The sequence below is a fragment of the Myxocyprinus asiaticus genome, chromosome 33 (assembly GCF_019703515.2).
Source record: "Myxocyprinus asiaticus isolate MX2 ecotype Aquarium Trade chromosome 33, UBuf_Myxa_2, whole genome shotgun sequence".
NCBI lineage: Eukaryota > Metazoa > Chordata > Actinopteri > Cypriniformes > Catostomidae > Myxocyprinus > Myxocyprinus asiaticus.
Genome location: NC_059376.1, coordinates 13,877,898 through 13,896,978, shown reverse-complemented (window position 1 = coordinate 13,896,978; position 19,081 = coordinate 13,877,898). Strand labels below are relative to the sequence as shown.

At 37.5% G+C, this 19,081-nt stretch overlaps 1 protein-coding gene across 2 annotated transcripts in view; it reads right to left on the bottom strand.

Annotated features, from left to right (window-relative positions):
• Positions 1–19,081, bottom strand: part of LOC127424537 (actin filament-associated protein 1-like 2) — a 54,747-nt gene that overhangs the window by 33,602 nt on the left and 2,064 nt on the right. The window contains exons 2-3 of one of the 2 annotated variants that reach the window (XM_051669867.1): positions 6,557–6,694; positions 5,556–5,686 (exon numbers count right to left, since the gene is read on the bottom strand). In XM_051669867.1, the coding sequence (XP_051525827.1) occupies positions 5,556–5,686; positions 6,557–6,694 (269 nt within the window). Of the gene's footprint in view, positions 1–5,555; positions 5,690–6,556; positions 6,695–19,081 lie in introns of both variants that reach the window. The other variant, XM_051669866.1, reaches the window with a different exon arrangement.

The following is a 19,081-nucleotide window of genomic DNA, read 5'->3' as shown; positions in this document are numbered from 1 at the left end:
AAGCGTTGTGTAAAATGAAATGTGATCTAGGAGCTTTATACTGTGGATGTCATTGAAGAAGACTGGAAGTCAATCCCTCACAGCCTCGTTTTCATTCACGTCAAAATTCTAAGATGGCGCTACTGTGAATAAGGCCCATTGCCACACTTGGCCAAAGACAGCATCATAATACCTTCTCCCATCCAACGCCTTGATGACACATCTCCCTTTTTTTTTTTTTTTTTTTTTTTTACAAACCCCTGCCTAACCCCATGTACCTTTGGTGCGTAACTTGTCCTTCATCATTTGTGCTATGGACATGAATGACACCTCAAATCAATAAAAACTACTCAGAACACCTTAGCAACAGCATAGCAACAGCATAGCAACACCCTGCTGCTAACCACCAATAACACCCTAGCATAGAAAATGTAAATATATATTTTGTTAGTAATGTTTGAACTTAAACTGTAATATTAGAAAAAAAGCATTCATTCTTACAACATTTAAAGGTATAATTCATGCAAAAATTACAATTCTCTCAATATCAACCTCAGGCCATCCCAGATGTGTGTGACTTTCTTTCTTCAGCAGAACACAAACAAAGATTTTCAGAAGAATATCTCAGCTCTGTAGGTCCATACAATGCAAGTGAATGGTGATCAGACCTTTGTAGCTCCAAAAATCACACAAAGGAAACATAACAGTAATCCATATGACTCCAGTGGTTAAATCCATGTCTTCTGAATCCACATCTGAAAGTGAAAGTTTAAGTGGAGATTTAGAGTAAAGGGGACTTAAAAAGGACCCACACCTATTATAATCGCTTCTGATATGGATTTAAACACTGTCGTCATTTGGATTACTTTTATGTTTCCGTTATGTGAATTTTGGAGCTACAAAGGTCTGATCACCATTCACTTGCATTGTATGGACCTACAGTGCTGAGATATTTTTTATTTTTTTGGGTTCAGCTAAAGAAAGAAAGTCATACTGAGATAGCATGAGGGTGAGTAAATGACGAGAGAATTTTCATTTTTGGATGAACTATCCCTTTAACAAACATTTCTTATGTAACTAAAGTATAAATAGGGATAAGATGCAGCTTCAATGTTTTTTCCGCTCATTATCAGTAAATAATCTAAATGTACATGCATGCATGAGCTCCCACAACATCCAAAACATGCATACGTGCTCAATCTGTGCACTCAGTGCACGCCTGCTCACCGTACTGAACCAGTCTGGTTGGCATGGAAACCCCTGGACTTTGGCGTGCACTTTTTGGGTGACCTCATCCCTCCCACTCCTCCCATGAGATCCTCCTGCACCATCCGACTTCCTTACTCTCTGTGCGGTTGTCCTATCAGTCCATCTCTCTATCAGTACATCGTCTCTCCATCACTGTCTCTGGATCCCTCAATCACGTAAACAGCCATAATTATACTCCCAAACGTCCACTTCCTCCCCTCTGCCTCCCTACCAGCCAATCATGATGTAGCACTGGCTCGTCGAGATGGGCCTCCTGCTTAAACATGGCATTTCCTGTCCAAGATACAGCCCCTCCCCCTTACTTCCTCCCCCTCAATCTTTTTCCAAACAAGCTTTTGATTCTCTAGGCTTTTCGAATTGGGTGAACTTCCCATTGCACTTAATTGCAGTGATCTAGAAAAGCCCACGCTGGATTTTTAGAAGATAGTGAAGGCATTGCAGTTCACTGAAAACGATGTCATTAAGAAAGCCTTGGAATTTCACCTTGGAAAATGGGATTAAACATTCACCTCAAAGATCTATAATGGTTCATTACGAGTTATTTTATTTGCTTATCACACTCTTATCAGAGAGTGACGCAAAACGAAAAGAAGCCATTATTTTTACAATTTGATAAATCAGTGGAAGGAGACTGATATAACGGATGTACAAACTACACAAGCACAACAAAAGATAACATTAATTACATGTATTAAAGGAATAGTTCACCCAAAAATGAAAAATTCTCTCATTATTAACTCAGCCTCACGCCATCCCAGATGTGTATGACTTTCTTTCTTCTGCTGAACACAAAGATTTTTAGAAGAATATTTAAGTTCTGTAGGTCCATACAATGCAAGTGAATCGTGACCAGAATTCTGAAGCTCCAAAAAGCACATAAAGGCAGCATAAAAGTAATCCATACGAATCCAGTGGTTTAATCCATGTCATCAGAAGCGATATGATTAGTTTGGGTGAGAAACAGATCAATATTTAAATCCTTTTTTTTATACTATAAATCTCTACTTTCACTTTCAAATAATTATTCTTTTGTTTTTGATGATTTGCATTCTTCATGCATATTGCCACCTACTGGGCAGGCAGGAGAATTTACAGTAAAAAAGTATTTAAATATTAATCTGTTTCTCACCCACTTCTGTCATATCACTTCTGAAGAAATGGATTTTACCACTGGAGTTGTATTGATTACTTTTATTCTGCCTTTATTTCTTTTTTGGACCTTCAAAGATCTGGTCACCATTCACTTGCATTGTATTGACCAACAGAACAGAATATTTTCTTCTAAAAATCTTAATTTGTGTTCTGCACAAGAAAGTATGTCATACACATCTGAGATGGCATGAGGGTGAGTAAATGATGAGAGAAGTTTCTTTTATGGGTGAACCATCCCTTTAATACATTCCCAAATACAGTTCTTCACTGAAACTATTTTAGTACAATCTAACAATTTAAACAACCATAATTTAACTCAAATCATTAGTGCTTGCTTAGGCATTTTCTTATGATTTCTGTCTGGTATTTGATAAAACGGATTTCTGAGGATTGTACCCCACACACTGTCTAGTAGCTGAAGCACAGTACGCTGTCAGCATGCTAATTAATGCACTGCCACAGAAAATATCACAAGTAAAAATAAAGATAAAATAATTAAGCTCACAAATCAACTAATCAGTTGGTATACGACTAGTCCACCGTTGTGACACATCCCTAAAAGAGCGCAACAGTGGCCACCCATATTTTAGCCGTCTTGGTTCTGGGAAGTTATTTATCATTCATTTTTCCTATGGGGATTTTATAAAATCCTTAATTAAAGAGTTCTAAGCCAAGTTGTTAATTATAAGTACAGAATCAATATATTTCAAGTATATTGCCAAATATGTAAGCAGTATGAGAGTGTAGGGAGACAAACTCGATTGCGTCATTTGCACTGCACCATGGGAGTATACCGTCGCTGCTGGGCTCTTTTGCCGCACTTTTCCGGCCGCAATTCTCTTAACTGTGGATTTTTATTGTCAGGATTCATGGGTAGTGTAGTTCTTCACCAGGATTTCCACTTTTAAACACGATTTTTAAACAATGAAGTTGAAATAACACAGATTGATGGCTTCAGCAGAAGCACATACATCGATTAACAAACCAGACTAGTGAAAAACAAAAACAAAAAATCTTTAGAAACCACATAGCAAAGTGCTAACAACCACTCAGAACACCTTAGCAACCACATAGCAGTCCATTTCAACCACCTAAAAAACTAAGTGAGTTTTGCACAGGCCAACACCACTCACATTTTAAGAAAATGCCGCAATCTAGTTCTAATTGCTCTTTGTCTGCTCAGCAGCCATGAGTAAGATTTCACAGCAGTTATTCCTTCAGTGCTCCGAGTCATCTCTTTCAGTTCTTCCCGTCCCTGTTGTTTATGTGTGGGTGCCCACTTAAAAAACCTTGGTTATGAGGCAGGATCTGACCTCTGACCTCCTGCCCAGCACAACCCTGAGATGAGGGGGCAAGACCACAGTGAGGGTGCATTGAAGTTGGGAGGCGCTCATCAAGCAGCCACAACACAAGCTTTGGTCCAAACCCGCGCCTCTGGGCCTCACAACCGCTTGTGTGCAGCCTGCCTATATGCCCTGTTATTATGGCCGTAGTGCTAGTGTCTCTTAAAATACACATCACAGCGCAAGTACACACTGTAGCGTGCCCTAGAGTATACATTACAACACCATCAAACACTAGAGTCCTCTAAAATATACAACACGGTCCCATCACACACCATCGTGTTTTTTAGACTATACAACAATTCCTGAAAATTCTCATACATATCCAGTAGAAGGTCTCCCAGCATGGTCAGGCTGGTCTGTTGGATGGATTTAGATTGGTTTTGACCACTTGTTTGGCTACTTTACTACAAAGAAGAAAACTCCATTTAAATTCTACACTCTTAACTTAGTAGTGGATTCTGTCCTTGATGCAAATGCTGCTATCTTTGTTTCTTCAACATGAATGACCAAGGGGAGAACTCGTGCAACATTATTTTTTTGATAGCTTATTGTCGTCACCAAACAAACATTCAAAGAGATCATGAAGCACAGTTGTCTGCACTGTTACTGGGCTGAATTGCATAATGCATTTCTCGAATTCTCTATTATAATTCGTAAAACACCCCCGCATACACACAAACTCTCATGGCATGTAGTGCTTGTGAATGGCAGCCGATGTCCATTCAGACAATGTTGGTGCTTGTCTCAATGTTGTTTTGCATGGCATGTCAATGGACTAGCAAAAATATTTTTCAATTGATAATATTTAGCTACCTCCAGCTGGTAAAAGACTCAAGCATATGACTTAGCCACTAATGACACTTTGATGGCAGTTGAACAATATCTCTTTGATTCTTTGAGGCCTGTAGTCAATTCTAGCCTGCATGTGAGCGAGACTTCCGAGTCACATTAAAGTATATTAACATTATTTAATACTTCACTGAAAAATGTTTGCCAAGTGATATAAACTGTATATGATAGCTTTCCATGATTACACTGGTTGAAAAGGATATTACAGTTTGAGATCATTATTAACTTCCATGAATCCTTTTTATGTGACAGTCAACATGAGACAGTGTTCGCAGGCCATTTTACTTCTGTAATGTGACACATTTTGAAGTGAAACAAGATATCTAATAAGAAATAAATGAAGAGCTGAACTTCAATTTATCCATCAGGAATTGACTGGATCATTTAAAGAGCTAGCTGGGTGTGGTCTCTATATGACAGGTGATTTTGTGACATCAGCCGGAAAAAAGGGATAGTTCACCCAAAAATGAAAATTCTCTTATCATTTACTCACCCTCATGTCATCCCAGATGTGTATGACTTTCTTTCTTCAGCAAGATTTTTAGAAGAATATCTCAGCTCTGTAGGTCCATACAATGCAAGTGAATGGTGATCAGATCTTGTAGCTCCAAAAATCAAAAAGGACTTAAATATTGTTCTGTTTCTCACCCATACATATTATATTGCTTCTGAAGATATGGATTTAACCACTGGAGACTAATGGATTACTTTTATGTTTCCTTTAGATAATTTTTGGAGCTACAAGATCTGATCACCATTCACTTGCATTGTATGGACCTACAGAGCTGAGATATTCTTCTAAAAATCTTGCTGAAGAAAGAAAGTCATTCACATCTGGGATGACATGAGGGTGAGAAAATGATGGGAGAATTTTCATTTTTGGGTGAACTATCCCTTTAATGCAGGTGTAGTTAAGAATATTTTAGTGGCCCTGGCTCTTTGAAGAAGAACAGGACTCACCCCTGACTGCAGACATTCAGTAGAGGTGTTTGAAAGAGGTTCTTCTGTGAGATCAGTCTCTGCAGTGGTGCTTTTCCTGAGATCACTGGGGCCTCCAGAGGGACAGTTCATAATCATGTACTCCGCATCCTCTGCTAAAATACACACACATACCATAAACTTTAAAGAGTACATATCGTGATCACATGAGGTACTATGAACACTCTAACATTCACAGCTAGACTGGGTAAAAATATCAGAATCAAATTAATCGCAATCTTTATTTGAACAATCACGATGCTGCTGCTTAAAATCCCAAGATTTACATTTACTCTTTGCAGCTCCCTACAATGCGACTAAATCACTTGCATATGTTTACTATGCATATTGCGTAGTAAAAGTATAGTTCCACGTGATCCATTTGTCATTGAATAATGTCTCTTTGAAATACCCTTTCTGTTCTTTACAGTCAGTTGTTGATCAAAAACAACAACATGACCCACACTCACTCTTCTTTATGCAGCAACTCTCCTGCACACCACCTCTGTTCAACCGACAGCTGGTCAATCTGTGCAGCTGCAGGTGCATCTTAAGTCTTTTCAGACAGTTTTGAAAGTAACAACTGAAAATCCCTTTTCACTTTTAAACTTAACAACCTTTTGGAAAACGTATGAATGGGAAAGAGGGGAAAAAAACTTACTGTGATGGGGTTGAAATAATGTAGACCTTTAAGGTTAGGCCTAGGGCTAGTAACGATAACTTTTGGTGGTCACAGCACAGTATAACATACTGTATATACAAAATAAAATCTATTGTATATTACATATATGCTGCCATGAGGGTTTTCCACACAAATGACTAAACTCAAAACCTACACATATTATTTTGTTTTCTTTCCATTAAATGGACTATGTGCGTTAACTAAAAAAATTATGAGTATGACTTGTACGTTTACTTAGCATTTATAAGCTATATAGAGTCGTACATACTTTATGACATACAGATGAGAATGAAGTGTTTACCTGGTGTGTCCTTATTGTCCTGCAGTTTAGATAGCAGCTCTGAGATGGATTTTTTCTGGGCCTGAGCGATATAGCTGAGATTCTCACTGTCCAGAACCAACAGGAACGCCTGCAGGTCCGAAACCAGCCGGGCCAGCACTACAGAATCAAACAAACCACACAGCATTCAGAAAACATTGAATCCAACAGCACATCAAGGGGAAACAAAAACAACCATGTTATGAAGTTATGAATAGCAACCAAATTAAAATCTTGTATGAGCTTATCTGGATATGAACGCAAATCAAAACTATCCCTGACTATCTATAACTATACTGTTACAGTGCTATAACCTATAACTACTGCTCACTGTTTCCAGGAAAGATCTGTATTTGACAAAAGTAAACAGGCCCGAGTCTGGCTGATCGAATTAGGTGGAGTTCTCAGATTTTCAATGCAAAATAATTCCATAAAAAATGTTGACATTATGACTTAAGCAAAGGTCTTCTAAATTGCTATGGTTTTCTGGTTTCTCCACTTTCTCAGCTAATTCAGCATGCTTTGCATTTAGTTACAAAAGTGACTTTGTAAAAAGGTTAGAGTGCATTTCTTCAGTCAAACACATTCATCTCATTAGATCCGTGTCTACATAAACAGCAAAACACGTGCCTCACACACGCACTGCAAAGAAGAAAGATGCATCATGCTTATGTTTGTTGTTAATTTCTACTCTAGTTTTTATTTCTATTTTATATCTAATTTGCCATTTCAATTTGGCTTCATTTTCATTCATTTTCACTCAATGACTGTTAGTTTCAGTTTAGTTTAGTGTTTCAGAAACTTTCACTATATGTAATAAGTTAATGTGTTAACTGATATTATTTAAATCTGTTTTACAGGATTACATTTCTAAGGGTTCTGTAGTGTTATAGCTATCTATTGGAATTTTCACATGTAATGAAGATGGGTTGTAAAGGCTTCAGATTTTACTATATACATTATCTGTGTATCAAAACTTAAACTAAAAAAATTTGGGATCTTTTTTTAAATTTTTTTTTAGTTAGTTTCAATTTTAGTTTAAATTTCAATTTAGATTTCGGCAGTGTATTTTTAAAGGAGCAATATGTAACATTGACATCAAGCGCTTAAAATGGGTACTGCAGTCCAAATTCAAAATATTGGAGAGATTCGTCTCCCCCACCCCCTCCTTCCCAGACTCAAAGCTCATGTGGGTTGCCAGATTGAGGACACGCAACAGGAACGAGCAAACTGACAATGGCAAGCGACGAGCCTTACACTGTATGTTGATTAGCTAATGTATACGTTTGCAATGTTTTTATTGTTTGCAAATTATAAACCAGCTCATGTGGATTTTTTATAACTCTGTCAATGTTAACTAGATGTATTGCTGGCTTCCATGGCTGCAACATGCTAACTTGTTTCAAATCTGGTAACCCAGGGTGTTGAAATACTATCGGGAAATGGGCAGTGGGCGGGATCACGCAGGCCAAAACACAAACAGAAATTCCGGTCCGGAACACACATACTGGCTGTAGCATTTTTGGAAAAGCCAGTATTTCAACTTAGCATGTTTCCTAAATCTCTGATAACATATCATGATAATTTTATGCTTTAGTACAATAAATATATGACATATTGACATTTTAATTTAGTTTTGCTTTAGTTTTCATATAATGAGTGCATTAAATGAGTGCACAGCTCCACGCTGATTTTTCAAAAATCAGATTACTCAAAAAACCCGACAATGAAAGAAACCCACGTTTACATTAGGGACGTGCCAATTAAGTAATCTATAAATCGAGTACTCGTTCAGCTATAAATATTTGACTAGTAAAACGCTACTCGAATATTGATTTTCCTTTGTGCCTTTGCCTGCCATGGGAAACACATTGCACTGGTTGGCTCTGTGGATGCATGACGTTGTTAAAGGAATAGTTAATTAAAAAAGATTAAATGTTAATTTTTTTTCATTTTTGAATCTAGAGGTTGTTGTTTACGCTCATTTTATTCAGAAGAAAAACAGGTTCATAGGTTTTTTTTTTATGAGTTAGAGTGCTCGACTACAAAATTATTCGAATGTCTATCTCTAGTTTGCATGAGACTTGAAATCATCGAATTACTCTCTGCTTTTGATGTCATGCACATAACACTTGCACGCACTGGATAACACCGGGCAGAATGGGCAGAAAGATACATGTGCTGATACATTTTTGCTTAAACCATTCATGACCTTAATTCGATAAAGGTTAAACCGTATACATGACCTTACACGTTATCGGCTTCTTAAGCATAATCGGTGTAAGAACGTGCATGTAAACGTGCTCACTAACACTGGTGCATGCTGTGTGTGTGTGGTTGTGTCTTTATTGCACGCTGGCAAAATAGTTTACAATTTAATGAAATGCAATTCTCACGTCTTGAATGGCTGAAATTGTGGCCCACTGTGATTTTTGATCACGCTGTGATCAAAGAGGCCCTTTACCTGTTGAATAATGTTTTAGAGAGAGGCCTGCTCTCTGTCTTGCTCTTATTATGCTAGCTGTAGACAAGCAGGCCACTGTTCAAGCCCTTACCACAGTAAACATACAGAGACTCTACACACTGTGTACATTACACAGAGACACCATCAGTGAACCTTTGTGCTGCAGTCAATCCACTCTCTCTCTCTGTCTCACACACACACACACACACACACACACACACACACGTTGGTGCGGCTATCCTTATGAGGACTCTCCATAGACATAATGATTTTTATACTGTATGAACTACAGATTCTATCCTCTAACCCTCACAAAAAAGTTTCTGCATTTTTACATTTTCAAAATAACATAGTTTAGTATGTTTTTTAAGCAATTTGAATTATGGGGACACTAGAAATGTCCTCACATACCACATTTATAGCATAATACACTTGTAATTACCAGTTTGTAACCTACAAAAATGTCCTCGTAAACCACCCAAACCCACCCCACACACACACACACACACACACACACACACACACGTTGGTACGGCCATCCTTATGAGGACTCTCCATCAGCTAGTGGGGTGAAAGGTGGAAACGATTCTAGGGGCCCACAACAAATTCGAAACTATTATTTTAATAGGTAAGGGGCCCAGAATTCCTTGCTACTGCCCTGCTCTCCATAGACATAATTATTTTTATACTGTACGAACTATAGATTCTATCCCCTAACCCTAACCATATCCCTCACAAAAAACTTTCTGCCTTTTTTATTTTTCAAAAAAACATTGCTTAGAATGTTTTTTAAGTGATTTGATTTATGGGAACACTAGAAATGTCCTCATATACCACATTTATAGCATAATACCCTTGTATTTACCAGTTTGTAACCTAAAATGTCCTCCTTTTATTTCTTCATCTTTGCAATTTTGACTTTGTACTCCTCTCGTAAAAACAGAAACTCTAATCTCCCCTTTGTCTTTCTGAGTCTCGTTTTTGTAGTGCCTGAAAATTTACTCGAGAAGAGAAGCAGCTAGGATAGGCGCACTTCAACATTGTGATATTTATACCAGAGAGAGAAGAAAAGCGTAAACGTGGCTCCTTGACCAAGGCCAAGCTTTTATCATTTGCCAGATGAACTGGAGTGTAGGATCCAAGGGGTGCAGTTTCAAAAAAAGCCCCTCATCTCTTTGACTCTTTCTTCTTCAGAATGAAATCTATCTGTATTTGTAAAAAGTCAGCAAATGCGAAAATTTGAGAATTTAAGGAAAACAATGTGCTCCCATTAGGGATGGTTCGTGATGGTCGACTAGTCGCACAACAACTGACTATTCGTTTAGTGAGGTTGACTAGTTTATCTAGATTTTTCGTACAAGTATTCTTTTTTTTTTACCCAAATTGTCATGTTACCATTGAATGTTCTGGTACCTCTGACAATCTCTTGTACCCCTGACAACAACACTTCCAGCTTAGGCCACTGGGGGCACTTGTTCGAATTTCAGTAAGTGCAGACTGCTTTGAGCTGAAAAACTTTCAACCAACTGTTGCCGAATTACCAGTAAGATCAATCTGTTTTAACAGTGGTGCTTTAATTAGAGTGTAGTGCTTCCTTTTTTCCTCCTTGAAGTAAAAAAAAAAGGTCTCTAAATTCATCCTCTTTAAAGAATCACCACTAGAGCCATTCATATTCAGACGGACGTCTTATTCAGACTGAGTATCCTGCCATGAATGTTGCATTTTAAGACAATGTGTTAAGTTTAAAAACTCTTGTGACCCCTACGTTCTGCTCCATTCTGTTGTGCCTCGTCTAGCTGTTTTTGAATGCACAAATGAGTCTATGTAACACCCCTAAAGAAACGCGTCCAATCTGGACCAGGTAGACCAGCCTAAACCACTCATTCCCTTGGGTTCAAACAGGGTTATGGGTTAGTGCTAAAGACATCTGACAATGCCTCTGTAGTGCTGCTAAAACAAACATTGCAATAACACTAAAAGAGTCATGAGAATCTGGTAAATCCAACCACAATAATGAGTTTAACTTCCTAAGACTGAGCATCCTGTTTAACCAAACTGTGGAGAAAATGGAATGAAGAAGCTGATGGTGAAAACCTGTTTCTACTTTCCACTGGCTTCAAAATTCTTTGTAGTTTACTAACAGATACGGGACATGTAGACGATTTTTCATTTTGGGGTGAAATCTATGGAATTCTATATTCTGACTTGATAAAATGTGTTAAATGAAGCTAAAAGTGTGCTACATTTTTATTGGTAGATGAAAGCAGAATCAAATTAGCCCAAATATTTAATAAACAAACATGCAAGGGGTGGGGGATGTGTTGAACTTTGTAAAAACAGGCATTACAATTCTGCAGAAAGCTAGCTGTTAAATAATTTAACAGTCAGTTGCATTTATTTTATACAATGTATTTACTGTACATTCATGATTATAATGTTTATTAACTCTAAAAGTCTAAGACTGTCAATGGCTATTTTCAGACATAAAACCTGGTAAATTGCAGTAAAACTGTTGGATTGCCTTTACTGGTAAATGAACCACATCTGCTATTCACACATGCACCAGATTTCCGTTTTTGTTTTTTTCTGTTTTGCGGCCATTCACACATCTGCACCAAAATGCCATTAAACTGTGAGATGCAGTTCGTTATTTTATCAGACCACAAGATCATGTAGATTTACATAATATCAGGAAGATAAGAACCTACTTCTTGTTCAGTCACTTGTCATAACTAGACTGGACTACTGTAACGCTCTCATTGCAGGCCTCCCTGCATGTGCAATTAGACCCCTGCAAATGATCCAGAATGCAGCAGCACGTCTGGTCTTTAATCAACCAAAGAGAGCGCATGTTACACCACTCCTTGTCTCTCTCCACTGGCTGCCGGTTGATGCACGTATCAAGTTCAAGGCTCTGATGCTGGCATACAGAACAGTCACTGGGTCTGCTCCAGCATACCTAAAATCATTTCTGCAGAGCTACGCGCCCACTAGAAGCCTGCGGTCAGCTAAGGAACGTCGCCTTGTTGTACCAACACAAAGAGGCACCAAAACACATTCCCGGACTTTCGGCTTCATCATACCACGTTGGTGGAATGACCTTCCGTCTGACTTCATCTGTGAAGCTGACTCACATTCTGTCTTCAAAAAATGGCTAAAAACACATCTTTTCCATAAGCACTTAAACAGTCACTAAAAAAACAATAAAAAAATTCTTTGTTGCACTTTAATCTGTTTTGAATGCTATTCTGATGCTAGTGAAACTTTGTAATATGGCACTTTTCGTACCACTGTCTCCTTAAGATGATTCGCTTATAATGTATTCCTCTTTTGTAAGTCGCTTTGGATAAAAGCGTCTGCCAAATGAATAAATGTAAATGTTATCAGTCAACATATTTCTTCATCCGCTCTGGGGTGGTAAGGAGACTGTGACGTGAGTTTGAGGTGCGTGGGACCTTTGAGGAGCTCATTTGCCATCTCCACTTCTTCCTTGTCCAGTGTTGTGGCCACGCACAGTCGATTTCCATTGCCTGCTCACCAAATGACTTCAGATTTAAGTCATGGAGCATCATACATTATGAGATTTCCTCTATGGTTGGCTCTAAAATATCAAATATTTTTGATGTCCTCTAAAGAAAAGGAATAATTTCACTTTCTAATTTTAAGATCTTTTTTTGACTTCAGAGTAACTGAATTATCTCCAACTTACGTCAGCGAATCCTGACCTCTTAGGCGCTCAAACCGTTAATCTTACGACTCACACAATAGCATCAAAACTGAATTCTTCATGTTACAACTTCTCATTCTGGGAAATAGCCAGCACAAAATTTACCAGTATTTTCAGTTGTGTTCACACAAGACCTCTAAACTGAACATTGCAGTTCATTTTCTGGAAAAGGCTGTGAGTGTGAAAGCGACTACTAACTGTACTAACAATGGTATTTTGGCATAAACTGTGGTTACTTCTGTAATTTTTTTGTACAGCAAATACATAAACAACATGTTAAATTTGGCAGTCCTCAGTGAGTATTCAGATAACTTCCTGATTATGTAATCACATCTAAATGTAAAGAACAAATAAAAGTAAGTGTGGAGCACAGCTCACAGGTAAACATTGTATGGAAAATACCAGAAAGCTATTTTTCTTTAGAAAACTAAGGGCAAATATCAAGGAGCTAAAAGAAGGCAAGTATCACTAACATTGTTACCACCAATTCCAGAAAGCTTCATGTAAAAAAGTGTGAGTTTTCTGTTTTCATTTATTGAACACACTGGCCTTCAGACGTGACAAAGTTGGCGATGGAGTGCTAACAGTAAAGTCATTAAGCAAACAGAGCTGTAACCAGATGTCAATGGCTGACTGTGGTGAAGGCCCTCCGTCCTTCAGATTGTTATTCTCAAGGTTTCAGTCTTCAAACTAGCCTCATTTCTTCTCCAACATCCTCCATTTCTTCCTGCTCACAGTGTTTTGGCAACTTTTAACTCCTTGTCCATGAACAGATGATCAAAGCAATGTGTTGCCTTCATCTTTAGTTTCTTGACATTACTGTTTAAGAAATTATCCGAAACATTTACCTAGATGTAACGATATCTGGCATTTGCACGTGTTATTGCTTTATTTTCACACTTAGGTTAAAAACTATTGGATTCCTGACATTCCACTGTTTCTCGTAGTCTTCAGCCAGTAACAACTGTTCGCTAAGAAGTCGCCCCACCCATTCTCACTTTTGATGCAGGAACTGTAAAATGTGTTGAGGATAAATATTGAGCATTGTCATAACAGACAAAGGTCAAAGGTCAAACTAACCAGCTGAAAGACAGCTACTGGTTTCCATCAAAATCAAACGTGTGCACAAACTAATTATTCTAATTATTAATCATATGTTTGCCATTGTGACTTATAATGTTTAAAATGAGAAAGAATTCATATACAGGGCATTATCACAAAACAAACTCTGTTAGAGTGATTGTGACACCGATAGGAAGCTGAGGGTCTTGTATTATCCTGAAGGGTATTCACACATTATCCTGCTTATTACATGGCTACTTTCTAAAAAAAAAATAAAAATGGACAAAATAATGTCATTTCATTAACCTTCCCTCACAGTGACAGAGCCTAAAGATGTGAAAAGCATACAGTGCTGTGACAAAGTATTTGCCCCCATCCTGATGTCTTCTGTTTTGTGTATATCTCAAACTAAATTGTTTCAAAAATTCTAAAATAAAACAAAGGCAATCTGAGTAAACACAGAATAGTTGAACCGTCATCATTCTTACAGTGACAGCTCATATCATTATTAAATATGCAATTTCGGGGGGTCTGGGTAGCTCAGTGAGAATTGACGCTGTCTACCACCCCTGGAGTCGTGAGTTCGAATCCAGGGTGTGCTGAGTGACTCCAGCCAGGTCTCCTAAGCAACCAAATTGGCCCGGTTACTAGGGAGGGTAGAGTCACATGGGGTAACATCCTCGTGGTCGTGATTAGTGGTTCTCGCTTTCAATGAGGCACGTGGTGAGTTGTGAGTGGATCGCGGAGAGTAGCATGAGCCTCCACATGCTGAGAGTCTCCGCGGTGTCATACACAATGAACCACATGATAAGATGTGTGGATTGACTGTCTCAGAAGCAGAGGCAACTGAGACTTGTCCTCCACCACCCGGATTGAGGTGAGTAACCGCGCCACCACAAGGACCTACTAAGTAGTGGGAATTTGGCATTCCAAATTAGGAGGAAAAAGGGGATAAAAAATAAAATAAAAATGCAATTTCATGACATAATATTAATTGATAGAATTGATAGAAACTTAATATTTGAACTTTGAGCATTTATATTGTGTATTAGAGAACTTTATTCTGATGAGAAATTATAATATGCATTTTGCTCAAATCTTTTCTAAAATAATAAACAAAATTCTCTGTCATACTTTGTCATTTAAGTGTTGTTATATTGAATCGTGAACCTCATACATCGAACCGAATCATGAGATCCCTACTGATTTGGTTTTACTAAAGTGTCTTCTTTACATTGATAAAATACTTTGTGTATGCATGATTGTGTTTTTAGTTAATCAATATGGCATCTGAGGCCTTAGAATGTGATTCATGCTCATTCACTGTATGTTTCCAAACACACCACAGTGGCTTCATTCACACTCATTTAGGCTCATTATACAGCTGTTCTGTTCTATGAGGGGGTGAAACCACTCTCCATTTGATTCATTAGCAAAACTAATGCCCCGAGGTGCATGGGCGTCGTCAACATTTTGGAAATGCCTCGAACACCTACTTTGAATGTTTGTGTTAGTGAGGACACAGAGAGACATTTTGCATTCCTTGCCGAAATGTTCCAAAAGGCTGTTTAACCTCTTGTCAACTGATTAAACCCCTTGTTGACCAGGTGACCCTTTTGTCTGACACAATAGAAAGTTTGTCTGAAAACAGGGTGAATATAATCTCAACAAAGGTCCACGGTAGCACAATCACATGTTCTCAAATGGATCAAAAAGCAGTCACAACAGATGTGATGGGAGAAATTAAAAGCCCGTGTCAGCAACAAAATGTGACTAGCTAAAAAAGCAAAGAAAAGTTATTATACCTCTCGATAGCAATAGGGTTGGGAACTGAGAACTGGTTCTCGGAGGTGCTTAAAAAAATAAAATACTCTGTGTTTCCTGCACTAACATTCAGCAGCATTGCAACACTGCTATTGAATCAGCAGCGTGAAACTTACAGCACGACCTGTATAGTACGATTCCTGAATGAATGACTCTAATGAATAAATTCATTTGAATCTATAGAGAAAAACAGACTAGTGTAGTCCTTATGATTAGTTTAATTTGAATCTACAGTGTGAACAACAGTAAACATATAGTGCAACTGCTTTAGTACGATTCTCAAACAACTGACTCTTATGAGCCGTTTCTTTTAAAGGGATCGTTCACCCCAAAATGAAAATTCTCTCAACAAATTTACTCACCTTCATGCCATCCCAAATGTGTATGACTTACTTTCTTCTGCTGAACACAAACAAAGATATTTAGAAGAATATTTCAGCTTTGTAGGCCCATTCAATGCAAGTGAATGGTGGCCAGAACTTTGAAGCTCCAAAAAGCATGTAAAAGCAACAAACATAATCCATAAGACTCCAGTGGTTAAATCTTCAGAAGCGATATAATAGGTGTGGGTAAGAAACAGGTCAATATTTAAGTCCTTTTTTTTTTTTTTACTATAAATTCTCCTCCCTGCCCAGTAGATGGCGATACGCACAAAGAATGTGAATCGTCAAAAACAAAAGAAGAAGAATGTGAAAGTGAAAGTGTAGATTTAGTTAAAAAAAAAAAAGGACTTAAACGTTCATCTATTTCTCAACCACACCCATCATATTGCTTTTGCAGACATGGATTTAACTACTGGAGTAGTATGGATTACGTATATGGTGCCTTTATGTGCTTTTTGGAGCTTCAAATTTCTGGCTACCGTTCACTTGCATTGTATGGACCTACAGAGCTGAAATATTCTTCTAAAAAATATTTATTTGTTTCTGCAGAAGAAATTCTTACACATCTGGGATGGCATGAGGGGGAGTAAACGATGAGAAAACTTTCATTTTTGGGTGAACTATCCCTTTAATTTACAGCATGAAACATACAGCACGACCAGTTTAGTCTGATCCCGAACTAATGACCCTTATAAGTCTGTCATTTAGCCTACAGTACGAAACATATTATGCAACCAGTTTAGTACGATTCCTAATGAGCCTGTTCTTTTGAATCTGCCGTGTAAAACCAGTTTAGTCTGATTCTCAAACAAACGACTCTAATGAGCTGATTATTTTGAATCTACAGTGCGAAACATATAGTACAACCAGTTTGATTCCAATTTGCCAAACTAATGACTCTTTTGAATCAACAGTGTGAAACATACAGCGTAAGCAGTGCTGTTCGATTCCCGAACAAATGACTATTGTGAGTCTGTTCTTTTGAATCTACACCACAAAACATACAGCGCGACCTCCGCAATAAATGGACACTTTTCAGCCAGTTATTCGTAGTGAATGAAAAACTTACTGAAAAGTAATTTATTTTGTCATGTCACACACACACACAAAAAATGGAGGTATTTTATAAATGAAAAAAATTAAAAATAAATAAAAATATATATATATATTAATTAAAAGTCTGTGTAAACTGTTCTGTTAAATAATTAAATGAGCTTATTATTTGGTACCAGGCTACTGAGGGCAGTTATTTCAAATATTTATTTCTCAAAAGTACTAAAAATAATTAAAGGAACAATTAAGGAACCGGAATCATTAAGAGGAATCGGAATGGAAACTTAAAGACTTGACTTCAGGCACTGTGAGTCTTTAATATGTACTCAGATCCAAATACATTATGTCATGACTCGTGATCAGTGACTTTCTGCAATTGCTTGTTTTAATACTTTCATCACAATTAGTTCTCAATGTAATGTGTTAGTTACACTGAGGAATGTGTTACCAAAATCTACTATGGAATCACTAAGTGAAAATGAGGTTATTGCAGAGTCTAATTAAAATATACAAGAACACTGACAGTTTGATTTAAAAAGTACTGTCCTCAAATCATCACCATTATCCCGTGGCTGCAACAGGATGGGCACTAATGCCTTTGAAGTGGCACAGTGTTTAGAAAATGAATAAACACAGAAAAAACACAGAAATACACACAAACACACTTCATCTACATAGCTGTTAATGCCACTATGGGGCGTAACCAAAAGACAATCAAAAATGTAGATTCACAGCATCTCAAACTCAAACATACACACACAAAATCTGTGTGAAACGCACATCCAAAGTCAATCCAGTAAGAGAACACAGGTTGATTTAAATAAATATCCAAAATGTAGAATCCTATCTTATCTATTTAATAACCGTGGTGATTTCAGAAACCTAGCTTCATCATAACTTAAGGTTTAAGATAGGAAGTTTCTGTAATACAGCCCTAGATGAGCAGGGTGTGTGGTGACTGACAATCAACTCAGATATTTTGGCTTGATGAGTCCAAGCTGCAGAGTTTTTGATGTATAGAAATATAACCACCAAACTAATTTAAGCTACTCCAGCACAGCTGTGTTTTGAATAGTGAAAATTTGGTTTGCATGGCACAGAAGCTATTCCTAACTAGATCAACAAATAACACAGCAGGAATTGAGACAATGAATGAGAACAGTGAAGCCATTATGGAATGTATGTTCTGCAATTTCTATTGTGGATTAGAGAAAGTGTATGTGTGCATGCATGTTTGTGTACATACAAAACATGGTTCCACTGTTCTACTTTCCATCTAAGATGAGACCGAGCCCAGAGAAGTCAGCAGTGCTTCTGGACAGTGTTGATGTATGGCTTCTCCTTTACACAGTAAAGTCTTAACTTGCATCTGTGGATGCAGTGGCAAGTGGTGTTGACTAACAAAAGGTATACTAAAGTTATCCCAAGCCCACGTTCATGATATCCATTACAGACGAATGACGTTTTTTAAGACAGCGACGTCTGAGGGATCAGAGATCACACGCATTCAGAAGCAGTTCTGCATATATATATATATATATATATATATATATTATATATAAATTAAATAACATTTACAAGGAAAAATGTCAAATAATGTGTTGTTGTAGTGCTTTCAATATAGCACAGGGTGAATAGTATTTACAAATCACTCCTTTTGTTTTTATTAGCATTTTCCATACTGTCGTTGTACTTAGTTATAGTTTGAGGACAAAATTGTCCCCAGAAATGCGCTAAATCTGACACAGCCTCCCTTTTAAGACATTCAGGGACATCCTCAATTGTTATACTATTTGTAAATAAAGGGAACACGGTTTTATTATTATTATTATTATTATTATAAAAATGCAAAGTTTTAATTGAGGGTTAGGGGTTTTAACATGCCAAATAAAGAAATATTTTTCATCCTTTCATTCTCAATCACCTTTTTGCCTATGTATTTTTAATCGCTTTCCACTCTTAATTAATCTACAAACAAATAGAGAAAAACGAAA